The following is a 27,232-nucleotide window of genomic DNA, read 5'->3' as shown; positions in this document are numbered from 1 at the left end:
TCTTACCAGACAAGAAACAGGAAGTGGGCTGTATAAGGTATTTACTGGCAGAAAAAAAATGTTTTACTATCCAAAGATAAAACAACAAAGGGAGAAGATTTAATAGATGGAAGGATGAAAAAATGACTGAAGGTCCGCTTTAACATAAAAACCTTCTACCTTTACAATTCCTTTAAGCACTTCTACCTTTACAATCACTTTATGGAGGCCACCTTCATAAAATCTGTTTTACAGCTTCCTATAAGAGCCCTTGCACACTGGGGCGGGGGCGGCGTCGGCGGTAAAACGCCGCTATTATTAGCGGCGTTTTACCGTCGGTATGTGGCCGCTAGCGGGGCGGTTTTACCCCCGCTAGCGGCCGAGAAAGGATTAAATACCACCGCAAAGCGCCTCTGCAGAGGCGCTTTGCCGGCGGTATAGCCACGCCGTCCCATTGATTTCAATGGGCAGGAGCGGTAAAGGAGCGGTATACACACCGCTCCTTCACCGCTCCGAAGATGCTGCTGGCAGGACTTTTTTTACCGTCCTGCCAGCGCACCGCACCAGTGTGAAAGCCCTCAGGGCTTTCACACTGGAATACAAGCAGCGGCACTTTCGGGGCGGTTTGCAGGCGCTATTATTAGCGCAATAGCGCCTGCAAACCGCCACAGTGTGCAAGGGCTCTTAATCTTTATTGAACATCAGCGGTATATTTTTTGTGCTTTATTATGGTGTAGGTGGACTCAGAGATGACTGACACTGGCTCTCTATTTATTCAGACGGCATCTGCACCCAAGGCTCTTTTTTTATTTTACAGGTATTAGCAGTGACATTAGATATATTTAATACTGATTTATATTAAAACAAATCTTTTTTTGTGAGTTTCTTAGTGAATGTAATCAATCAGCATACTATATCCCACCGCCATAGTGTTTAGAAATAGGAGGACATGAAGGAGGAGGGAGTAGGGATGCCACCTTTTCTTCAGACCCGAACACTTTAGCAGCGCACAGCAATTTTTTTTTTTAATAGTATAAATTATACATATATGTATTTTGCAATTCAATAAAATTTATAATCATATTAAGTTAATTACAAGAGTCCCAATTACATCTGAATCCACAGAGTCCCCCTTTACATCTGAACTCGCAAAGTTCCCATTCACTGTAAGGGGGGACTCTGCAGACTCTGATATAAGGGAGAACTCTGGGGACTCTAACATAAGGGATGCTCTGGAAACCCTGATCTAAGGGGGAACACTGAGAACTGTGATGTAAGGGGTGCTCTGAGAAGCCTGATTTACCTTAGTGTACTTACTCAGAGGCAGGAGAGAGAAGGGGGGAGACTTCTTTCACAGACAAGGATGGATGGTGAGCTCACTCACCCTTGGCACCTCTCACCCAGATGTATCTGAGGCTGCTGGACTTCAAATTTCCGGCCCCCACTTTCCTTTTCTGAGGCACAGCACTGGGGATTGGAGTGTGGGCAGACACAGAGGAGTAGATCGAGCCCTTTCTCTTCTCCCGTCTGTGTGTGTGGGGGGGGGGGGTGAGGATTGTTAGTGCTGGCTTTGGGCAGTGTGAAATTGAGTGTAACAGACACTCTTGGCTTACACAACTGCAGCCAGAAACCCTGCTGGGAAGCCATAGTCCTGTCTGAATAATGTGTCCGGGTTTGAGGCGGTCTGAAACCCAAACGCATTATTTTAAACCCGAACTGTCCGGGTGAATCCCGGACAGGTGGCAACCCTAGGAGGGAGGGGAGTGTCATTTATCACTGTGTACTGTATACATCCACATGTGTGACTCTTTAGTCACATGGGCTGCACAGATCAGGAAAATTGAGGGAATGAAGAGCTTAGAAGGAAACTGAAATTGAGCATGCTCAGTAGAGGACACCATCTCAGGCTGCAGTGGGGGCACATTCTGTTATAGAGCATGTAATTCATTTTTCATAGTCTGGGTTTAATGGCATTTTAAATGTCCCACTTCCCAAATGCACAATAACAGATATTTAGACACACAGTGGGCAGCTGGTGAACAAATTACACAAAAGAGAGTATGCACTTTTTTTTTAGCTGCAGAAAAACGCACGGTATTCTGTTACCATGTGTCTTGGCGTGCAATTTTTCATGCACATTAGCAAAGTGCACCATGGGGTGCCATTAAGAAGTAACAGCTCTGTTTTATGCCTGCAAAAATAAAAAATTGCGTGTTTTTGTGCGCTGTTGGGTGGTGTGCGATTTTACTTGCGTTCCTCTCAACCCCTAGCATTCGCAAGCTCCATTTTATGCATTTATTTTAGCTTTGTAAAAACTGTAAGACAATTAATGTTCTGCACACAGATTTATGAGTGTGTCTGGTCTGTTTGTACCAGAGGACAATCACACCACAGCGATCCCAAAGTCTCTGCTGTGCCTCCAGGCAATGTCACTGCCTAGCTCCGCCCCGTTCTTCATGGTTGCTCTCTGCTGCCACCTGTGGCCAGTCATAAAACGCACGCATTACCGGTGTGATCAGATCCCTCGGCCACCATGGGCAGTGAGGATCGGGATGTCAGCGAGGAGGATCCGGAGGTACTGGAGCTGGAAGGACTGGGCCGGACCCCCCCTCTGGAGACGAATGGATGCATCCAGAACTCCACATGGGATGTGGACGGGCAGAGTGGCGCACTCAGCGCTGAGGGGGGGACGGGGGATCCAGGTGATATTACCCTTGTCACCTCTGACTGTCCCCGAGCTGTGGTCACTCCGGGGGAGAAGAGCCGCTGTCCGCACATGTTCTGTGTCCAGTTCTTGGTGACCAAGGAGGAGAGCGGTAAGAAGTTTGATCCTTTATATACTCATCATCATCCACTGACTCCTGACCTTGCTATATGATGTAACAAAGCATTATACAATGTAATAATACACTATACAATGAAATTATACACTACACAATGTAATTACACACTATACAATGTAATAAAGCACAGTACAATATACAAAACACTATACAATGTAATAAAACACTATACAATGTAATAAAGCACAGTACAATATACAAAACACTATACAATGTAATAAAGCACAGTAAAATATACAAAACACTATACAATGTAATAAAACACTGTACAATATAATAACACACAATGTAATAACACATTGTACAATATAAAACAAAACACTATACAATGTAATAACACACTGTACAATATACAAAACACTATACCATGTAATAACACACTGTACAATATAAAACAAAACACTATACAATGTAATAAAACACTATACAATGTAATAAAGCACAGTACAATATACAAAACACTATACAATGTAATAAAACACTATACAATGTAATAAAGCACAGTACAATATACAAAACACTATACAATGTAATAAAACACTGTACAGTATAATAACACACAATGTAATACAACACAGTACAATATAAAACAAAACACTATACAATGTAATAACACACTGTACAATATAAAACACTATACAATGTAATAACACACTGTACAATATAAAACAAAACACTATACAATGTAATAAAACACAGTACAATATACAAAACACTATACCACACACTGTACAATATAAAACAAAACACTATACAATGTAATAAAACACAGTACAATATACAAAACACTATACCATGTAATAACACACTGTACAATATAAAACAAAACACTATACAATGTAATAAAACACAGTACAATATAATAACACACTGTACAATATAAAAAAAACACACTATACAATGTAGTCAAATACTATACAATGTAATAAAACACAGTACAATATAAACAAAACACTATACTGTACAATCTAGAAAATATACATTAATAAAACTATACAACATAAAATAACTATACAATATAACTTGTTCCTGGGCGAACTGGATACATAGAGGGTTGGCTGATGATCCACCAATGGAAATGCGTCTTTGGTGATTGAGGCCTGGTTCACACCTACTGTATGCAGGTTGCAGTTTGCATAATCCAGGTGCATTTTGCATTTTTCAATACACATTTTTGATCCATTGAAATTTGTGGAACCAAAAACCAGAAAAAAGTCCCAGGTCCTTTCCATAAAATGCACAGATGTGAACTACATTATTATTATACAGGATTTATATAGCGCCAACAGTTTACGCAGCGCTTTACAACATTAGTAAGGACAGTACAAGTACAATACAATTCAATACAGGAAGAATCAGAGGGCCCTGCTCATTAGAGCTTACAATCTAGGAGGGAGGGTCAAGTTATACAAAAGGGTAATAGCTGTGGGGGATGAGCTAATGGAGAAAATAGTGCAGTTGTTAGATGGAGACATCCATAGGAAACCATGTTAAATGGACTGTGGTGTGTTTCTGCAAAACTGAAAATGCACTAAAAAATGCATAGGTGTGAACCAGGCCTTATTGGGCGTATTTTGAGCATTTGTACAGGCTTTTTTCACATGCATTTCAGGCTTTTAGCATTTCTTTATAAACTGTTTTTAACCAATAGAAAACAAATTACCAGGCAAGAAAAAGCCTTTTTCACGCATTTTACGTAAGCTCATTTCTTAGTTGCCAAAACACAAGCTTCATTTGACAATACACTCAGGGTCAATGTATCCGGTTGTTTATCAGGCTTTTTGTGAGCATTATTCATAAGGTTTCAGGCTTGAGGGGTTTTTTTAATAATTTTTAGCCAATGAAAAGCTAGGAAAGAAAATGCCCCCAAACAATGAGTTTTTTTGTACATTTTTTTTTCTGGTTCTCCTATTGAAGCCTCTTAGGCCACATTCACATCTAGCTATTTGAGACACGTGGTTATTCCCACGAGTTGCATAGGGCAGCCCATTGATTTCAATGGGCTAACCTACGGGTGACATGGAGCATTTTCCTGCATTCTAGTGTGCAGTTTTTACCGTGAGTTTTTGTACGTGGCAAAATGTGCATTTGCTTGCCGTGTTTGGGGTGTCATTAACAATTATTGACACAGTAACTTGCATTTTTTGTGCATTCTCGAAACACATACATTCCTGGAATGCAAATATGTGCATGAAGCCTTCTTTTATTACAGGTATTTATATAGTACTGACATTATATACAGCGCTTTACATACTGTACATTCACATCTGTCCCTGTTCTCAAAAAGCCTTCATTCGAAGGTCCCTGCCTCACATACATACACATATCAGGGACAATTAACCTACCAGCCTGTCTCTGGGGTGTGTGGGGTATCCGACACAAGCACAGGTGGAACATGCAAATGCCATGCAGATAGTGTCCTGATTGGGATTCAGACCTAAGACCCCAGTGCTCCAAGGCATAGGTGCCACCCGCTAAGCCACTTTGTGTCTTTGAATGTTATTGTGCTCATTTCAAGTGTGACCTCCGTGTCCTCCGTGCTCCTCCAGTCCCCCTCCGTGTCCTCCGTGCTCCTCCAGTCCCCCTCCGTGTCCTCCGTGCTCCTCCAGTCCCCCTCCGTGTCCTCCGTGCTCTTCCAGTCCCCCTCCGTGTCCTCCGTGCTCTTCCAGTCCCCCTCCGTGTCCTCCGTGCTCCTCCAGTCCCCCTCCGTGTCCTCCGTGCTCTTCCAGTCCCCCTCCGTGTCCTCCGTGCTCCTCCAGTCCCCCTCAGTGTCCTCCGTGCTCCTCCAGTCCCCCTCCGTGTCCTCCGTGCTCTTCCAGTCCCCCTCCGTGTCCTCCGTGCTCCTCCAGTCCCCCTCCGTGTCCTCCGTGCTCCTCCAGTCCCCCTCCGTGTCCTCCGTGCTCTTCCAGTCCCCCTCCGTGTCCTCCGTGCTCCTCCAGTCCCCCGCCGTGTCCTCCGTGCTCCTCCAGTCCCCCTCCGTGTCTTCCGTGCTCCTCCAGTCCCTCTCTTTCCTGGATCTGTCAGGAAGGAGCTGGTAAATCTGTAATTTACCGACTCCTTACTTTTCTGTATGCACAGATTAAGTGATCACTGACTGTCCATTCATAACTGAGCAGAGTAAACTGTGTTTACAATGTTTCAGTTTTTGAATGTCTCCTGTCCATTCATCTGCAGTGCAGCTGAGGCTGCAAGGAAAGGGACTGGAGAATCTCTGTCCTCAGTCCCTTTCTCTGTCCCAAAGGGGAGATGTCTGATGTCTGATATCTCACCAAAGCTCCCCCCTCAACAGGGCTGATAAAAAATTGTTATAAATATTTAAAAGGTAAAAAAAAAAACACTGACACCGTCCACTCCCCCCACAAAAAAAAGAAAGCATTGTAAAAAAAAAAAAAAAAAAAAAATATATATATATATATATATATATATATATATATATATATATATATATATATACACATATACATATACATATACATATACACACACACATTGTAAAAAATAATTTTAAAAAATGTAAAAAAAAAAAAAAAAAAACTACTGACACAGTCCACTCACATGACATTAAAAAATAGTATCGGTAATCGGTATCGACGAGTACTTCAAAAAAGTATCGGTCTTAAAGTGGTATCGATGCAACCCTAGTGTTTTTTGTGTGTTTTTTAGGAGTCCCTTTGCCCCAAAAGTCACTGTTTTGCTTTGTGTCTATTACAGGTTCCTGCTGTAAAAGCCAAGGCAGCTTAGACCACATGATCTTAAAAACCTAACTATGCAATCTAACTAACAAATAAATATGCTATAAAATCAGCTAAATATCCATAGTAACACAGACGCTCATCTACTTTTTCAAGTGACAGGCTTCAGGTGACACCACACTCAGGTGTACGGGCAGCACTGAGTACAATGGGAATTCGTCTTTGGTCATTTATCAGACATTTTTGAGCATTTCTAAGCGTTTTGTGTGCCTTTTAAGCTTGAGTTCTTTTATGTTCTTTTAAATCTTTTTTTATTGGGTTTTGTAGAAAAAATGAGTACAAAACATGTACAGATAGGTAATTTGGGGCTTTTTAAAACTATTTTATCCAATGGACAGCTACTAACTGTTTTTTCAGGCACTTCCATTGAGGCTGGGTTCACACTATGTGTGCCCGCGGGGCACAGCATGGGGTCCGGTGCGTGTCTGTTCACCGTTTCAGGTCCGAATTAGGTCTAAATGTTTGCCTGAATTCAGGCCTGAAACTGAGCCAAAGATGCGCGGGACCCTTCTGATGTGCGCCAGTGTTGCCAACTGTCAGTGTTTTTAATGGCAGCCAGTAAAAAGCGGGGACTTTTCTCCTGCCAGTAAATGCCAGTGACAGCAAATAGTTACCAGTAATAAATATGGCTGTGACGCTAAGTGGCCGCCTCAGGGATGTGTGAACCTGCTCCATTATGAGGCGGTCACACTCTCCTGTCATGCGAATTGGGTGCGGGGAAACCTGCATCCAATTTGATAAGTGTGAACCCAGCCTAAAGTCTACTGGGGCAAAAACATGTGACTCTGCCCCAAAAGAAGCTCATCTACTTTTTAAGTGGTGAGCTATAGGCAACAAGATATTCAGGTGTGAACAGGCTCAATTGAATATAATGAATTGCACAGAATCCCTGTTCAAATCACATGCAATTCTTTGCAGTGCGATTTAAGCCCATTAATTTTGTATGTGCTCAAATCGCACTGCAAAGGTATCGCTTTCAGGAATCGAGTACTCATGCAAATGCTTAGTATTAGCACCGATAACGGTATCGGTGTCAGCGCAACCCTAATAAAGTATATAGATAGGTACATATTTAGCCGCCAAGAGTTTCATTATTATTATACAGGATTTATATAGCGCCAACAGTTTGCACAGCGCTTTACCTATTTGCATTACTTGGGGGATAAAGGAGAACACATTAACAACTGCTTTAGTATTAAAGCAGATTTTTACCTCCCAAACACCAAAATCCATTCCTACGTGAGTGTATTCAGATGTTTTAGCGGGCATTTTTTGCCTGTTTCTGAGCACAATTTTTTTGCATTTTTGACCCCATAGACCTTTAACTGGCACCTGAAACACGCACATGAACACCCAAGCATTTTTCTGGCATTACAAAAAACAAAAAAATGTAGCGCTGTGTGATACTGAACCTTACAAATGCATAAATAGTGCCATAAACCATGAAAATCAATATTGCTAAAAAATGTAACTATGAATATTATATATATATATATATATATATATATATATATATATATATATATATATTAGGGCTGAAACAACTAATCGATTAATCGACAACTGATCGATGATAATCGATTAATCGGCCAGTAACATAATGGGGTTAAAGCTAAAATTAGCCCTTTATAGTACAAAAAGAGCAAATAATCTCTACTTTAAATATTACTTTCACTGTTGCACAGTAAAAACACAATTTTTTTTTTTTTTTTTTTAACTCCATTATGTTACTAAATGTCTTAGGCCTGGTTCCCACCCATGTGTTTTTTGGTGCTTTTTGCAGAAATGCACTACAGTTCATTTAACGTTCACATCTATGCTTTTTTCAGCTGCTGTGTATTTGGAAAGGGTCAAGGACCTTTTTCAATGCAAAACGGTGCTTTTTTGGTTCAATATACTTCAATGGAGAAGCTGCAGAAAAGCATGTAATATTACAGTTCTGTTTGAAAATCTGCAAAACAGTCTAGAATTTTTTTTTCTTTAAATAAAAAAAATTTGATCTGAGTCCAGATTCAACCTCTAGTATATAGAATATATCTCTTCTGTCTGTTATTCTCAGAGAGGATTAAAGATTTTACTCCCTAACCATTTAGTTGGTTATTTATATTTACCCCTGCGTATTAAGATATTTAGGAAAAAATTGCCTTTTTTTAAACTTTACATATTAACTAAATTATACACCACACTTTTTTTAAGGTTAACTGATTAATCGATTAACCACTTGACGACCGCCTCACGCCGATTTACGTCGGCAAGGTGGCACGGACAGGCAAAATCACGTATATATACGTGATTTGCCTTCCGCGGGTGGGGGGTCCGATCGGTCCCCCCCCCGGTGCCCGAGGCGGTCGCCATTTGTTCCCGGGCGTTGAGAGGTCAGGGGGAGGCCATCCATTGTTGGCCACCCCCTCCCGATCGCTCCCGGCGAATGAGAATGCTTCCTTTCCCTCTGTAAGGTAAACAGAGGGAAAGGAAGTGATGTCATCCCTCCTCGAGTCGGTCTTTTTGATCCGGCGCCGAGGAGAGAAGACATCAAGTAAGTCTGCACAACACTACACTAACAGTAGAACACGCCAGGCACACTTGTCACCCCCCATCACCCCCCGATCACCCCCCTGTACCCCCTGTCACTCTGACACCAATAGCATTTTTTTTTTTTTTTGCATTGGTGTCAGTTTGTGTCAGTTACAAGTGTTAGGGCAGTTAGGTTAGCCCCCTTTAGGTCTAGGGTACCCCCCCTTAGGTCCAGGGTACCCCCCTAACCCCCCCTAATAAAAGTTAACCCCTTGATTACCCCCCGTCACCAGTGTCGCTAAGCGATCGTTTTTCTGATCGCTGTATTAGTGACACAGGTGACGCTAGTTAGGGAGGTAAGTATATAGGTTCGCTGTCAGTGTTTTATAGCGACAGGGACCCCCATATACTACCTGCTAAAGGTTTTAACCCCCTGATTGCCTCCTAGTTAACCCTTTCACCAGCGATCACCGTATAAGTGTTACGGGTGACGCTGGTTAGCTAGTTTGTTTTTTGTAGTTTATTACAGTTTATTACAGTTTATTATAGTTTTAGGGCACCCGCCGTTTATTACCCTATAAAGGTTTAACCCCCTAATTGCCCGGCGGTGATATAAATTACATTTTTAGGGTCAGCTTAGGTCTGCGTCGCCCCAGGCAGCGTCAGGTTAGCGCCAGTACCGCTAAAACCCACGCACGCAGCATACACCTCCCTTAGTGCTATAGTATCTGAGCGGATCAATATCTGATCCGATCAGATCTATACTCCCCAGCAGTTTAGGGTTCCCTGAAATGCAGTGTTAGCGGGATCAGCCCAGATACCTGCTAGCACCTGCGTTTTGCTCCTCGGCCCAGCCCTGCCCAGCCCACCCAAGTGCAGTATCGATCGATAACTGACACTTACAAAACACTAAGCACACATAACTGCAGCGTTCGCAGAGTCAGGCCTGATCCCTGCGATCGCTAACAGTTTTTTGGTAGCGTTTTTATACAGTCGCTGACAGTCAGGAGCTTTTTTGCCTGTGAGTCTCACTAGTGTACCCCTAAATTTAGAGCCCAAAATGGCAAATCGAAGGTACACTAGTGAAGAGGCCTACACGTTTCTGAGTATGACAGATAGTGAAGAGGAAGTCACTCATCTGTCAAGTTCAGGCTCAGAATACGAACCTGTAGAGGACAGCGGCTCCATGACAGATAGCTCTGACGACAGAGTTGTGGTCCCTGCTAAGGTCAGGCGTACCAGACCCCAATCTTCTTCTGTCCTTGAAGTGCAAGAACCGCAGGGCTCTCGTATGGAGCAGAGAAGTACTAGCGCCGCTATTCCTTCTGGTGAACTGGCAAGCACCAGCGGCCTAGTACACCCTGGTCGTACATCCAGCACTGCAGTATCACGTGGTGACGTGGCGAGTCCCATAAGTGCAGTTCAAGCTGGCGAGGTGGCAAGCACTAGTAGTGTCCCGCTGCCACCAAGAAGACAAAGACAGGCCCGTCGTGCCCATAGTGCCCTTCCTGCTGCATTGGCCAATCCGAATTGGGAACCCTCCACTTCTGCAGCACCCGTACTTCCCCCTTTCACTGGCCAACCCGGAATTCAGGTGGAAACAGTTGACTTTACGCCACTGGATTTTTATTCACTGTTTTTCACCGAAGATCTCTATAGATCTATTGTGGACCAAAGCAATTTATACGCTGGTCAACACATCGCCGCTAATCCCCAGTCCTCCCTTGCCAGAGATTGGAGACCAATTACGGTCTCCGAATTTAAGACCTTTCTGGGCCTTTCCCTCCTCATGGGGTTGAATAAAAAGAGTAAGTTGCGGTCATATTGGTCCACTGACCCAATTTACCATTCACCCTTGTTCTCTGCTTCCATGGCCAGGGCACGATACGAGCAGATTTTGCGGTTCATGCACTTCAACGACAATGAACTCTGTCGTCCTCGTGGAGACCCTGCATACGATCGGCTCTACAAAATTCGGCCCCTCGTAAACCACTTCAACCAACGTTTTGCAGACTTGTTTACCCCCCATCAAGTTGTCTGCATTGATGAGTCCCTGATTAAATTTTCTGGCCGCTTGTCATTCAAACAGTACCTTCCCAGCAAGCGTGCCAGATACGGGGTCAAGATGTATAAGCTCTGTGACAGGGCCACAGGCTATACATATAGTTTTATGGTTTACGAGGGCAAAGATAGTCACGTAGAGCCGACAAACTGCCCTGACTACATAGGAAGCGCTGGCAAGATAGTGTGGGACTTGGTGTCACCCTTATTCGGAAAGGGGTACCACTTGTACGTGGACAATTATTATACGAGCGTGCCACTTTTTAGTCACTTGTTTGATCAGCAGATTGGAGCATGTGGCACCGTGCGACCTAATCGCCGGGGCTTTCCCCAGCGGCTTGTAGATTCCCGTCTTAGGCTGGGGGAGAGAGCCTGCTTGAAGTATAATAATTTGCTCACTATGAAGTGGAGGGATAAGAAGAATGTTTTCGTTCTCACCTCCCTTCATGCAGACACGACGACCCAAATTCCTACGGCGACTGGTGTTGTGGAGAAACCCCTCTGTGTCCACGAATACAACCTTAATATGGGAGGGGTGGACCTCAACGACCAGTTGTTGGCGCCGTACCTAGTTGCCCGTAAGGCCAGACGCTGGTACAAAAAAGTGTCTGTTTATTTCAATTGGCTTTGCTGAACGCTCATGTGCTATACAGAGCTTCAGGACAGACTGGATCCTTCCTTAAATTCCAGGAAGAGATCGTCAGAGCCCTTCTGTTTCCAGACGGTGCTCTACCTCACCTTCCCCAACCAAATGCAGTAAGCTGGCTGCATGAGCGGCATTTTCTTTATGCCATCCCGAGTACCCCTACCCAAAAAGCCCCCCAAAAAAGATGTCGTGTCTGCAGCAAGCGCGGATTTAGGCGTGACACCCGGTCTTATTGTCCCTCCTGTCCTGGCAATCCTGGTCTTTGCATGGGTGAATGCTTTGAACGCTACCATACATTAGTTGAGTATTAGCGTAGGGTTCAGCACTGCACAGACTAGGCACACTAACACAGGGTCTCCCAAGATGCCATTGCATTTTGAGAGACCCAAACCTGGAACGAGTTACAAAAGTTAAAAGTTACTAAAAAAAAGTGTAAAAAAAAAAAATTAAAAAAAAATTAAAAAAAATAAAAACACAAAAAAAAATATAAAATAAAAAAACCAAAAATAGTTGTTGTTTTATTGTTCTCTCTCTCTCTCTATTCTCTCTCTATTGTTCTGCTCTTTTTTACTCTATTCTATTCTGCAATGTTTTATTGTTATTATGTTTTACCATGTTTGCTTTTCAGATTTTTTATACTTTACCGTTTACTGTGTTGGTAACCATTTTATTGTTTTCAGGTACGCCATTCAGTTGCAGCGCGGATTTATTTATCTTGACAGCAACAGCGTTTGCTCCCACGATATATAAAGCCGTGACTCCAGCGCTGTCGGAGGTGATTTCACCACCACAGTTACATACTTCAGCATATATGCCGAAGCGTGGGGGCAGCAGTGGGTGGAGGAGCAATTTGCTCCTGCCTTTTGCGGGAGGATGCCCCCATGCTTCGGCATATATAAATGGTGCATGTATGCCCATCATTAGAAGTGGGTGGATGAAGGGAGGTATTCTAATGGTGGGCATACCCACCGATCAATATCTTTTTTTCGTTCAGCCCACAGGCTGCATGAAAAAAAAGTTTACAATATATGCCTAACAAGGACCAGCAACGTACTGGTATGTTTATGGACTTTGAGTGGTTATACCAGAATGATGCCTGCAGGTTTAGGTATCATCTTGGTATCATTCTTTTCAGCCAGCGGTCGGCTTTCATGTAAAAGCAATCCTAGCGGCTAATTAGCCTCTAGACTGCTTTTGCAAGCAGTGGGAGGGAATGACCCCCCCCCCCACCGTCTTCCATGTTTTTCTCTGGCTTTCCTGTCCCAACAGGGAACCTGAAAATGCAGCCGGTGATTCAGCCAGCTGACCATAGAGCTGATCAGAGACCAGAATGGCTCCAAACATCTCTATGGCCTAAGAAACCGGAAGCTACGAGCATTTCATGACTTAGATTTCGCCGGATGTAAACAGCGCCATTGGGAAATTGGGAAAGCATTTTATCACACCGATCTTGGTGTGGTCAGATGCTTTGAGGGCAGAGGAGAGATCTAGGGTCTAATAGAGCCCAATTTAAAAAAAAAAGAGTACCTGTCACTACCTATTGCTATCATAGGGGATATTTACATTCCCTGAGATAACAATAAAATTAATAAAAAAAAAATAAAAATGAAAGGAACAGTTTAAAAATAAGATAAAAAAGCAAAAAAATAATAAAGAAAAAAAAAAAAAAAAAAAAAAAAAGCACCCCTGTCCCCCCCTGCTCTCGTGCAAAGGCGAACGCAAGCGTCGGTCTGGCGTCAAATGTAAACAGCAATTGCACCATGCATGTGAGGTATCACCGCGAAGGACAAAACGAGGGCAGTAATTTTAGCAGTAGACCTCCTCTGTAAATCTAAAGTGGTAACCTGTAAAGGCTTTTAAAGGCTTTTAAAAATGTATTTATTTTGTCGCCGCTGCGCGTTTGTGCGCAATTTTAAAGCATGTCATGTTTGGTATCCATGTACTCGGCCTAAGATCATCTTTTTTATTTCATCAAGCATTTGGGCAATATAGTGTGTTTTAGTGCATTAAAATTTAAAAAAGTGTGTTTTTTCCCCAAAAAATGCGTTTGAAAAATCGCTGCGCAAATATTGTTTGAAAAAAAAATATGAAACACCCACCATTTCAATCTGTAGGGCATTTGCTTTAAAAAAAATATATAATGTTTGGGGGTTTAAAGTAATTTTCTTGCAAAAAAAAATATTTTTTCATGTAATCAAAAAGTGTCAGAAAGGGCTTTGTCTTCAAGTGGTTAGAAGAGTGGGTGATGTGTGACATAAGCTTCTAAATGTTGTGCATAAAATGCCAGGACAGTTCAAAACCCCCCCAAATGACCCCATTTTGGAAAGTAGACACCCCAAGCTATTTGCTGAGAGGCATGTCGAGTCCATGGAATATTTTATATTGTGACACAAGTTGCGGGAAAGAGACAAATCTTTTTTTTTTTTTTTTTTTTTTTTTTGCACAAAGTTGTCACTAAATGATATATTGCTCAAACATGCCATGGGAATATGTGGAATTACACCCCAAAATACATTCTGTTGCTTCTCCTAAGTATGGGGATACCACATGTGTGGGACTTTTTGGGAGCCTAGCCGCACACAGGCCCCCGAAAACCAAGCACCGCCTTCAGGCTTTCTAAGGGCGTAAATTTTTGATTTCACTCTTCACTGCCTAGCACAGTTTCGGAGGCCATGGAATGCCCAGATGGCACAACCCCCCCCCCCAAATTACCCCATTTTGGAAAATAGACACCCCAAGCTATTTGCTGAGAGGTATAGTGAGTATTTTGCAGACCTCACTTTTTGTCACAAACTTTCGAAAATTGAAAAAAGAAAAAAAAAATACATTTTTCTTGTCTTTCTTCATTTTCAAAAACAAATGAGAGCTGCAAAATACTCACCATGCCTCTCAGCAAATAGCTTGGGGTGTCTACTTTCCAAAATGGGGTCATTTGGGGGGGGGGTTTGTGCCATCTTGGCATTTTATGGCCTTCAAAACTGTGATAGGTAGTGAGGAGTGGAATCACAACTTAACGCCCTTAGAAATCCTGAAGGCGGTGCTTGGTTTTCAGGGCCCCGTACGTGGCTAGGCTCCCAAAAAGTCCTAAACATGTGGTATCCCCGTACTCAGGAGAAGCAGCAGAATATATTTTGGGGTGTAATTCCACATATGCCCATGGCATGTTTGAGCAATATATCATTTAGTGACAACTTTGTGCAAAAAAAAAAAAAAAAAAAAAGTGTTACTTTCCCGCAACTTGTGTCAAAATATAAAATATTCCATGGACTCAACATGCCTCTCAGTAAATAGTTTGGGGTGTCTACTTTCCAAAATGGGGTCATTTGGGGGGGTTTTGTGCCATCTTGGCATTTTATGGCCTTCAAAACTGTGATAGGTAGTGAGGAGTGAAATCACAACATTACGCCCTTAGAAATCCTGAACGCGGTGCTTGGTTTTCGGGGCCCCGTATGCGGCTAGGCTCCCAAAAAGTCCCACACATGTGGTATCCCCATACTCAGGAGAAGCAGCTAAATGTATTTTGGGGTGCAATTCCACATATGCCCATGGCCTGTGTGAGAAATATATCATTTAGTGACAACTTTGTGCAAAAAAAAAAAAAATTGTCACTTTCCCGCAACTTGTGTCAAAAAAGAAAGTATTCCATGGACACAACATGCCTCTCAGCAAATAGCTTGGGGTGTCTACTTTCCAAAATGGGGTCATTTGGGGGGGTTTTGTGCCATCTGGGCATTTTATGGGCTTCAAAACTGTGATAGGTAGTGAGGAGTGAAATCAAAAATTTATGCCCTTAGAAATCCTGAAGGCGGTGATTGGTTTTCGGGGCCCCGTACGCGGCTAGGCTCCCAAAAAGTCTCACACATGTGGTATCCCCATACTCAGGAGAAGCAGCTGAATGTATTTTGGGGTGCAATTCCACATAGGCCCATGGCCTGTGTGAGCAATATATCATTTAGTGACAACTTTTTGTAAATATTTTTTTTTTTTGTCATTATTCAATCACTTGGGACAAAAAAAATAAATATTCAATGGGTTCAACATGCCTCTCAGCAATTTCCTTGGGGTGTCTACTTTCCAAAATGGGGTCATTTGAGGGGGTTTTGTACTGCCCTGCCATTTTAGCACCTCAAGAAATGACATAGGCATTCATAAACTAAAAGCTGTGTAAATTCCAGAAAATGTACCCTAGTTTGTAGACGCTATAACTTTTGCGCAAACCAATAAATATACGCTTATTGACATTTTTTTTACCAAAGACATGTGGCCGAATAAATTTTGGCCTAAATGTATGACTAAAATTGAGTTTATTGGATTTTTTTTATAACAAAAAGTAGAAAATATCATTTTTTTTCAAAATTTTCGGTCTTTTTCCGTTTATAGCGCAAAAAATAAAAACCGCAGAGGTGATCAAATGCCATCAAAAGAAAGCTCTATTTGTGGGAAGAAAAGGACGCGAATTTCGTTTGGGTACAGCATTGCATGACCGCGCAATTAAAAGTTAAAGCGACGCAGTGCCAAATTGGAAAAAGACCTCTGGTCCTTAGGCAGCATAATGGTCCGGGGCTCAAGTGGTTAATCGAAACAATAATCGGCCAACTAATCGATTTTGAAAATAATCGTTAGTTGCAGCCCTAATATATATTTGTAACAAGCAAGCTCACAGTGAAAATTTTTTTAGTATTATTCCTTAATATCAAGTGTCCATAAAAAAAAAAAAACAGAGAGATTTCTTCTCCCAATTTACATCAATCCACAGAGACAAAAGTGCAGATTGGGGTATTAATGTCCAAAAGTTGACTCTAGTGGTGATAATCCTGATCAGAAGAGGGTGACTTCACACACGTGCTCCCGTGTGAACGCGCTCCCCTCCAACAGTGTGACCCGCAAACTTAGGTTTGGTCCACATAAGCAGTTGAACCACTCCTGGGCTCTAAGTGAAACTGGCTCAGAAGGATCCCACAGGAAAATCCAGAGAAGTTATTCTCAATTTAAAACAAGAAAGAGGCTGGATAGTGCATTATCGCTAGTTTAAAAATGTATTTAGAAAACATAACATCAGAGTACTCACACATTTAAGTGCTTCCAGCACACCAAACTATAAAAGCATTAAGCAAAGGATTCCTCTCCAAACGACTTCCAAACTTGTATGTGTCAGCAGCTTGTACAAACAAGCATGTTTTCAAGCTGCTCCATCATCTTGACCCCTCCCCTGCACGTGACGACACAGGGCTAATCATGTGTCTTCCTCAGGGGGATCTTTTTCTGTCTTTCCCATTAAAGTCTACAGGGTCAAAAGGATCAATTTTCCTTAAAGAAGAGGTTCAATCTCCGCCCAAAAAAATTAAAAGTCAGCAGCTACAAATACTGTAGCTGCCGACTTTTAATATAAGAACACTTACCTGTCCAGGGATCCCGTTATGTCGGCACCCTGAGCCAATTCATCAATCGGCTTCAGGTGCAGGCGTCAGCATCTTCACTGAGGGAAACTAAGGGTTTCCTACTGCACATTCTCGAGTCATGCTGTGCTTTCTGAATGGTCCCGCCATCTTCTTGGCCCTGTGTGTGTCCCTGAAGGCAGCGAGAGGAGGGGCCGGACATACTCGAAGATCGCCACGATCTTACCCGGAAGTGGCAGCGGGTACCCCCAAAAAAGTGCCAAATTTCCCCTTTTGGGCGGAGCTCCGCTTTAAAGATGTAAAGAGATGATCATCCGTTTACATCCATTTGCCCATAGAAATACATTACTGTCCGTTTTTCATGCGTCAACGGATGGATGAAAAACAGACATATGGAACGCCCATGTGAAAGGGACCTGAAGAAGCTTCTATAATTTTTCAAGCTTGTGATGAACTATGTAACGCTTAGATGTGAACGGGCCCATTAATAATATTAGGGTTTAGCTTGTCTCCAATCACAACTGAGTGTTTTGTCGTGCAGTTTTGCGCCTCTCCCTACATGAGACAACGCTAAACATCAAGAACCCCATTATCTTCTATGGAAGCTGTTCACATCTGTGTGCTCAAACCCTTGAAGAGCAAAAAGGAACATGAGCTTTTTTTGGATCTGTTGCATGCTTTTAAACCTTAAAGCAGAGTTCCAATTGTTAATTTTTTTTTTTATTTCTGATGAATATCTTTTAAAAAAAAATCTTATTAATAGCACTCACGTTTCTCTGATGAATCGCCACTCGATTGCCGAATTAATAGCAGAAGATATGTTATATTGCTCGTTCTTGGCAATTTCCCACAAGCACTATCTTCCGAGATCAGGTGCATCTGAGCGACCAGCACGCACCACCCGTTCTCGCGCATGCGCAGTATATATGGCTCTTAGCGCCGTACACTACTGATGTTGCCATCACAATGGGCGGCGTTGTCGGAAGTGCCCCCCTCGTTGCGATGGCAACGAAGCCCTCGGCGCTGCCCACTGACTCCTGAGAAATGATGAGAAAAAAATCTGCTGGGAGCACTAGCGAGCACGGGCGCTGAGGGAAATGACGTCAGGCGCCAGGGAGAGGAAGAGGCAGAATACAAGGCACCCCTTAGCAACAGACATGAAATAGTTAAAAAAAATTATTTCCATATGTTGTTTCTAAGAGGGCTTTCACACTGAGCCGCCCATAGCGTCAGCGGTGAAACACCGCTATTTTTAGCGACGTTTTAACATTGGATTTGCAGCGCATTTCGCCTGCTAGCGGGGCGCTTTTAACCCCCTGCTAGCGGCCGAGAAAGGGTTAAAACCGCCCGTAATGCGTTGCAATAGCGGCGTTGTGCCGGCGGTATAGCCGCGCTGCCCCATTGATTTCAATGGGCAGGAGCAATGGAGGAGCGGTAAACACACTGCTCCTTCACCGCTCCAAAGAAGCTGCTGGCAGGACTTTTCCTGACGCCCTGCCAGTGCACCGCTCCAGTGTGACAATGGAGCAGCAGTTTGAGGGCGAATTGCAGGCGTTAATTTTAACGCTATAGCGCCTGCAAAACGCCCTCGGTGTGAAAGGGGTCTTAGGTTTAATGCTGCTGAATAATGCAAAGTTAATTTTAAGGGTGGAACTCCGCTTTAATGGGAAGTGCACAACATAGTTTCACACAGTTTTTGCATGTTTTCACGCTGGTTCTCCTCTGTTCTCCATAACAAAAAAAAAAACCCTAAGCTGGCACACACAAGGAAAAACTCTTGCCAAATACTTTTAAAGAAATGTGCAAAAAAAACCAAATAAACCAAAAAAAAAAAAAACTCTTCCAAATTACCTAAAAAAACTTTCAGCTCAGTTGCGAATGAGGGGGTTGTTTGACTTTTGTGAACGGGGGCTAAACATCATTTTTTTTTTTTTGTATAATCAGATTTTATACCTAAGTTACTTTTTTTTTTCCTTTCTACTTCTGGGTTTTCAATAGAACTTGGCCTGACGGCTGCCGTGGAGATCTCACCCAATCGCATGCATGTGCCATACATCATCTGGCAAGATTTGTTATTCTTTGATACCACATTGTGCCAGATCTTGTACGGCACACACATGTGAGATCAGGAGGAGATGTCACCGGTGGGCCAGCTCCAGGGTGGATTTGATTAAATCACTAGTAAAAAGGCATAATTTTTAAAGAGCAACTGTCATCTGTGTCCCACAGTGGCTCCTCCTCTGACCCGCTTTTGACTCACCGACAGTCCCATTCACTTTAATAGGATGGCTGGTGATGCGGCAGTGACACAACAAGGTGAGGGACGTGGCGGCAGCAGGTAGATGCCCGCTAACAGGCGCTGCCATGATGGATCTGAAATGACAGGTGCTCTTTAAATGTAAGGACCTTTTCTTGCTGGTAGTTAAAATCTTTAATATTTGCAAACAAAATGAAGGTTTCATATTTAGAATAATAAGCTGTCAGGTTAGTAAAACAATGATATCAGGACCGATTCAATCATACAGTTTGTAGTGTACATAGATTTTCAAACCAATGGGATAAAGGAATATTCCTGAACTCATGGTTACTATGAAATTGTGTGAATGCATCAATGCATTGCGTGTTATCTTGGATTTATTGAATGAATTTATTAAAAATGGAAATCTTGCAGAATATACAGCCTCTTGCTACATAACTAAGCTCCATTTCATGCTGAATAAACTACATTATTAATGTATCTTAAATAGAAAACTGTCTTTGGGTAGATTTTTACTCCAAAAGCATTTTATTAAAATAAATGTGATTTTTTTTTAATTAAAAAAAAAAACAGATTTAAATTAAAAAAATTGATTTTTAAATTAAAAAAATAAATAAAAAATCATTGATTTATATCCACCCTGGCCGGCTCACAATAAGGGAGAAGAAACTATGGTGAGTATAGTGTAAAAGTGTATGCAAATAATTAGAAAACTCTCTATTTTTGCGTATGCTTGTTGCTATACTGATATTTACAATATCACTGCGATATATCCAAGCACAGCAGTGCATAGCCATTCATGTCTATTGGAGGCTGTATGTTGCATCTGGATTGCCCGCACAGGGAAAACATACCAGCAGTTATGTTGAACAGGGTCAGCTGCTCATGTACAAGGACCCTTAGGGCCCGTTCACACCACAATATCTGTGTTTTGGAAGCATTCCTGAATGCATGTTTTTTCTTCGTCTCAATTAAGGACATGCATTCCGGTGCATTTTTGATGTGTTTTGCCACGTTCCCTATGCTTTCCATACAGAAAAAATGCAGCATTTCTACTTTTGTTGACTGCACTGGAGGGCACTGCACATTTGTGAACTAGGGCCATTGGAATCCATGGTAAACTTTGTCAATGCATTTCTGATGCAGAATAAAAATGCACTGGACTGCATCTGTTGTGAACCAGCCCTTAAAGAGGAAGAAAGAAGGGGGGAGGAAGGTAGGTCTGCTTTAATTGGTTGTAAACCCACAAAAAAAAAATCTGCAAAACAAAGGCATAATGAGCTAGTATGCATAGCATACTAGCTCATTATGAAATACTCACCTTAGATCGAAGCCCCCGCAGCGGTCCCAGTACACAGCGACATCGCTCCCGGAGTTAGTTTCCTTTGGTGCTAGGACACAAGCGGGTATTGCTGCATAGCTTCCTTTGTTGCTAGGGTGCAGGTGGCTCTTGTTGAATAGCTTCCTTTGTTGCTTCCGGTGCCACATTTGGCATCTTGTGGGGGGGGAGGGTAAGCAGGAACTCAGCCGGAAGTTCGGCCCTCGACGCAGCCGGCCCATTGAGGAAGGGCAGCGCGATTCGTGCATTCGCAGTAGGAAACTGGCAGTGAAGCCGCAAGCCCAAGATGGCAGCACCATCACCCAGGAGCCCATTCAAGAATCGGCTCTGGTGAGCGGGATCCCTGGAGAGGTAAGTGCCCTAATAGTAAAAGTCAGCAGCTGACTTTTAATTTTGGGGGGGTGGTTGGAGCTCCGCTTAAATGCAGAACTGAAGGCAAAAAGATCTTGGTCCCTATCGGCAGTATGCAACAGTTCCTTGGGGGGATTCCCCAGTTCTGGTGCGGATGCTGACTGGAGAGGCTGCCCTCACAATGGGGGACACTATTCTACCTGCATGGTGTGGGAGAGGAGGCCTCTTGGGAGAATAAGGTCAGGTTTTTGTGGTTAAAAAGGAACAAAAACGAAGGATGACCCTCTAGATCAGGGATATGCAATTAGCGGACCTCCAGCTGTTGCAGAACTACAATTCCCATGAGGCATAGCAAGATTTCGACAACCACAAAGATTAAACAAAAAAAAGTGGTACAAAAAAGTGATGTCATATGTCAAGGGAAATGCATTACATAAGGTTTACAAGTAAGGAAGATTATGTTAAAGTAGTATGCAGTAGTTGATAGATGTACATTGTTATGGTTGACTAACATGCTAACAGTAGTATCCTTGAATTCCATAAACAATGTATATCTTTCAATGATCTCTAATGAAAAGTATTGTTATTTAGGGTTTAAGAAGTGTTTAGAATGATTGAACCAGGGATCCCATTTTTTTTTATCATATAAATGATTTGTATTATGTAAGGTGTGAAATATTTTTTCCATGAACTTAATATTGTTAATTCTTATTTTCAATTGGGCTAGAGGTATCGATGGGGATTTTCAATGATATGATATCAGCCAGTGTATTGCAACACCTATTGTGTGGATCAGTCTCATATGGCCTGACATTCAGTTTTAACAATTCACCAGGTTTTTCTCCAGTGAGTGCTTCAGTTAGGAAATGTTTACTTCTAATGCATGTGAACTGATGCAGAAGTACTTAGAGATAAGCTGGTTCAGTCTGGTTTGGGGAGATCAGATGGCACACTAAATAGCAGATGTGCCTGTCGGATGAGTAGAATATTGACTATTTGTAAACTGGTTGAACGTTGACCAGCTTAGTGCAAGAGAATTGTACTAGTATGAGAATGCCTTTTTTCGGGGCTCATGCACATGTGTGTATGATGTTGCGTACATGAATGCATATAGCGCTCCTGCCACCTTAAGAACATTATTGCTAGGATGCAAGTGGCTCCTGCTGCCTAGTATTGTTCCTTACTAGGGTGCAAGTGGCTCTTGCTGCCTAATGTCCTTTTGCTGCTAGGATGCAGGCAGCTCTTGCTGCTTAGTCCCCTTCACTGCTAGGATACATGCAGCTCCTCACTGCTAGGACACATGCAGCTCCTCACTGCTAGGACACATGCAGCTCCTCACTGCTAGGACACATGCAGCTCCTCACTGCTAGGACACATGCAGCTCTTCACTGCTAGGACACATGCAGCTCTTCACTGCTAGGATACATGCAGCTCCTCACTGCTAGGACACATGCAGCTCTTCACTGCTAGGACACATGCAGCTCTTCACTGCTAGGACACATGCAGCTCTTCACTGCTAGGACACATGCAGCTCTTCACTGCTAGGACACATGCAGCTCTTCACTGCTAGGACACATGCAGCTCCTCACTGCTAGGACACATGCAGCTCTTCACTGCTAGGATACATGCAGCTCCTCACTGCTAGGACACATGCAGCTCTTCACTGCTAGGACACATGCAGCTCTTCACTGCTAGGACACATGCAGCTCTTCACTGCTAGGACACATGCAGCTCTTCACTGCTAGGACACATGCAGCTCTTCACTGCTAGGACACATGCAGCTCCTCACTGCTAGGACACATGCAGCTCTTCACTGCTAGGATAAATGCAGCTCCTCACTGCTAGGACACATGCAGCTCCTCACTGCTAGGACACATGCAGCTCCTCACTGCTAGGACACATGCAGCTCCTCACTGCTAGGACACATGCAGCTCCTCACGGCTAGGACACATGCAGCTCCTCACTGCTAGGACACATGCAGCTCCTCACTGCTAGGACACATGCAGCTCCTCACTGCTAGGACACATGCAGCTCCTCACTGCTAGGACACATGCAGCTCCTACCGCCTAGCGTCCTTTGTTGATAGAAATGGTTACTAACCAGCATGGACTTGGGCACCGGCAGACAGTAGTTAAAACAGGTACATATTATTAGTACCGTATTTATCGGCGTATAACACGCACTTTTTTCCCCTTAAAATCAGGGGAAAATCGTGGGTGCGTGTTATACCCCAAACCCCCCTGTTAATTGTGCGGAGCGAGCGCCGGCCGCCGATATACATACATAGCCGAGTGTACTCGGCTAGGCTCGGCTAGCTCCGCTCACAGTCACGCCCGGTCCTGCCCTATGATGGACATAACACAGGGACTGGGCGTGACTGTGAGCGGAGCTAACCGAACCTAGCCGAGTACACTCGGCTATGTATGTATATGGGCGGCGCTCGGCTCCGCTCACAGTCACGCCCAGTCCCGCCATTGGACCTGTGTTATGTCCATCATAGGGCGGGGCTGGGCTGGACTACGAGAGGAGCCGAGAAGAGCCAAGGACCGTTTATGTATCTCGGCGCTGGCGGCGCCATTTTCAAACTGCAGTGACACTGACAAGTCATGGCAGTTTAACTGCAGCCTGGGCAAGGCTGCAAATGTCACTGACAAGGCTGCAGATGGACACTGACAAGGCTGCAAGGCTGCAAATGACACTGGACAAGCATGCAGATGGACGCTGTGCAAGGCTGCAGATGGACACTGATAAGGCTGCATTGATGAGCATTTAAATGTAAGTTTTTTTCCTTAAAAAGTTTTTTTTCTTACAATTCCCTCCTAAACATGGGGCGCGTGTTATACGCAGATAAATACTGTACTTTGTAATAAAATGTACCTATTTTTAACTAATGCCTATTGGTGCCTAAAAAGTCCATGTTGGTTAGTTACTATTTCTTCCTCCTTGGGGTTGGTGTGCTACCGACAACTCTAATGCTTTGTTGATAGGACACAGGCTGCTCTGGCCATTTACTGTCCTTTGCTGCTAAGAAGCAAGCCCCTCTTGCTACCTAGCGTCCTTCATTGCTAGGATGCAGATGGCTCCTGCTGCCTAGTGCCCTTCATTGCTAGGATGCAGACAGCTCTTGCTGCCTAACATTTGTTACTAGGATGCAGGCGGCTCCTGCCATCTAGCTTCCTTTGTTGCTGAGACACAGGTGGGTCTTGCTGCATAGCTTCCTTTGTTGCTAGGGTGCAGGTGGCTCTTGCTGAATAGCTTCCTTTGTTGCTAGGATGCAGGTGGCTCTTGCTGCATGGCTTCCTTTGTTTCTAGGGTGCAAATCGCTCTTGCCACATAGCATTCTTTGTTGCTAGGATGCAGCTGGCTCTTGCTGCATGGCTTCCTTTGTTGCTAGGGTGCGGATCGCTCTTGCCACATAGCATTCTTTGTTGCTATTATGCAGGTGGCTCTTGCTGCATGGCTTCCTTCATTGTGGGATGCAGGCGGCTCCTTCTGCCTAGTGTCCTTCTTTGATAGGATGCAGGCAGCCATTCAGGGCCAACATGTCAATAGTCTGTTATCAACCTGATTACACATTGTTGTTGTTTTTTACACAGCTTAGCTGTAGATATAAGAAATATATCCTAAACGTGCACTGCTTAGGAGATATTCACTACTTCTGCAGCCGATGACGCCACCAGCGCATGCGCTCTGTGCTGTGAAGGGACGGCATCCTGTCCATTCATAGCACTGTGCTGTTGCCCTGGCTCCAAGGCACATGCGTAGGAGTGACGTCATCGTGCCACGGCCATTTAACCCTTTCGCTGCCAGGCCCTGTGCTCCACATTTAAACTTAGCTGGCCAGGCCATTTTTTGCAATTTTTCCATTGCTTTTTTATTTTTCCCTTACAGCTTTCAGAGTTTGTTAAAACCCCCCAAAACCATATATTTTCTGAAAGCACATGACCAGTAGAATACAAATAATTTGCTACTGATTTTTAGAGCACAATGATATTTTCCGCAAATGTTTATCAAAACAATATTTTTGCTAAAATAACCTAAAATCAATATTAGCAGAAAAAAACACAGCAAATTTTACAAATTTCCTACTGAATATAAAAGCTTAACCTATATTGAGTTAATAAATAACAAATATTTGTAAATTTTAAATTGCACCTTCTTGCGAAATAGTGAAAACTGAACATACACAAAACTATAAATAACCAGATTTCTCTTAAAACCTCCAGGTTTTCATTTTTCACTTTCAGCGTTTTTAAAAGAACCCCCCCCCCCCCCAAACTATACATTTTCTGAAAGCATAGGACCAGTAGAATAAATGGAAGGTGCTACTGATTTTTGAGGCCCCGCTATATTTGCACAAATGTTTACCAATCAATATTTTCGCTTAAAATGCACTAAAATCAATATTAGCAGATACAGACAGCCAATTTTACAAAATTCCTGCTAAGTTCCTTCTAAATATAAAAGCTAAACCTGTATTGAGTTAATAAATAACAAATATTTGTACATTTTAAATTGCGCCTTTTTGAGAAATAGTGAAAATCGGACGTACGGAAAAAAATTATCTAAAAATCTGGAGGTTTTCCTTGTTCATTTACAGCTTTCAGAGTTTGTAAAAGACCCCCCTCCCCCCAGTAGAATAAAAAGAAGGTGCTACTGATTTTTACGGGACCACGATATTTGCACAAATTTTTATCAAAACGATATTTTTACTAAAAATACACTAAAATCATTAATAGTGGAGTGGGGACGGAAAGTATTCAGACCCCCTTAAATTTCTCACTCTTTGTTATATTGCAGCCATTTGCTAAAATCATTTAAAGCGGAGTTCCACACAAAAATGGAACTTCCGCTTTTCGGAACCCTCCCCCCCTCCGGTGTCACATTTGGCACCTTTCAGGGGGGAGGGGGGTGCAGATACCTGTCTAAGACAGGTATTTGCACCCACTTCCAGCATAGACTCCCATGGGAGTCTATGCCTCTTCCTGTCCCTCCGCGCTGTCTCCTGGGAAACACACAGCTCCCAGTAGATAGCGGGGACCAGTTACGATGCGCAGCGCAACTTGCGCATGCGCAGTAGGGAACCGGGAAGTGAAGCCGCAACGCTTCACTTCGTGATTCCCTCACCTAGGATGGCAGGGGCAGCTGCCGAGAACCGAGCGGGTTCTCTGCGTCGCCTGCCGACATCGCTGGGACAGTTAAGTGGCCATTTATTAAATGTCAGCAGCTGCAGTATTTGTAGCTGCTGGCTTTTAATATTTTTTTTTTTGGCGGTTTAGGTGGACCCCCGCTTTAAGTTAATTTTTTTTCCTCATTAATGTACACACAGCACCCCATATTGACAGAAAAACAGAACAACAGAATTGTTGACATTTTTGCAGATTTATTAAAAAAGAAAAACTGAAATATCACATGGTCCTAAGTATTCAGACCCTTTGCTGTGACACTCATATATTTAACTGTCCATTTCTTCTGATCATTCTTGAAATGGTTCTACACCTTCATTTAAGTACAGCTGTGTTTGATTATACTGATTGGACTTGATTAGGAAAGCCACACACCTGTCTATATAAGACCTTACAGCTCACAGTGCATGTCAGAGCAAATGAGAATCATGAGGTTAAAGAAACTGCCTGAAGAGCTCAGAGACAGAATTGTGGCAAGGCACAGATCTGGCCAAGGTTACAAAAAAATTTCTGCTGCACTTAAGGTTCCTAAGAGCACAGTGGCCTCAATAATCCTTAAATGGAAGACGTTTGAGACCAAGATAGAACTTTTTGGCCTTAATTCTAAGCGGTATATATATGGAGAAAACCAGGCACTGCTCATCACCTGTCCAATACAGTCCCAACAGTGAAGCATGGTGGTGGCAGCATCATGCTGTGGGGGGGGGGGTTCAGCTGCAGGGACAGGACGACTGTTTGCAATTGAGGGAAAGATGAATGTGGCCAAGTACAGGGATATCCTGGACGGAAACCTTCTCCAGAGTACTCAGGACATCAGACTGGGCCGAAGGTTTACCTTCCAACAAGACAATGGCCCTAAGCACACAGCTAAAATAACCAAGGAATGGTTTCACAACAACTCTGTGACT

At 43.2% G+C, this 27,232-nt stretch overlaps 1 protein-coding gene across 1 annotated transcript in view; it reads left to right on the top strand.

The window, feature by feature from the left end:
* Positions 1-2,476: 2,476 nt before the first annotated feature.
* The window catches only part of SLC35G1 (solute carrier family 35 member G1), an 84,006-nt gene continuing 59,250 nt past the window's right edge, over positions 2,477-27,232 (top strand). The window contains exon 1 of the mRNA XM_073596018.1: positions 2,477-2,795. Coding sequence (XP_073452119.1) covers positions 2,513-2,795 — 283 coding nt within the window. The 5' untranslated portion in view covers positions 2,477-2,512. The remainder of the gene's footprint in view (positions 2,796-27,232) is intronic.

This window comes from Aquarana catesbeiana, linkage group LG08 (assembly GCF_042186555.1).
Source record: "Aquarana catesbeiana isolate 2022-GZ linkage group LG08, ASM4218655v1, whole genome shotgun sequence".
NCBI classification, from domain to species: domain Eukaryota; kingdom Metazoa; phylum Chordata; class Amphibia; order Anura; family Ranidae; genus Aquarana; species Aquarana catesbeiana.
The sequence above is the reverse complement of the archived record's forward strand: the minus strand, read 5'-3'. Positions and strand labels throughout refer to the sequence as shown.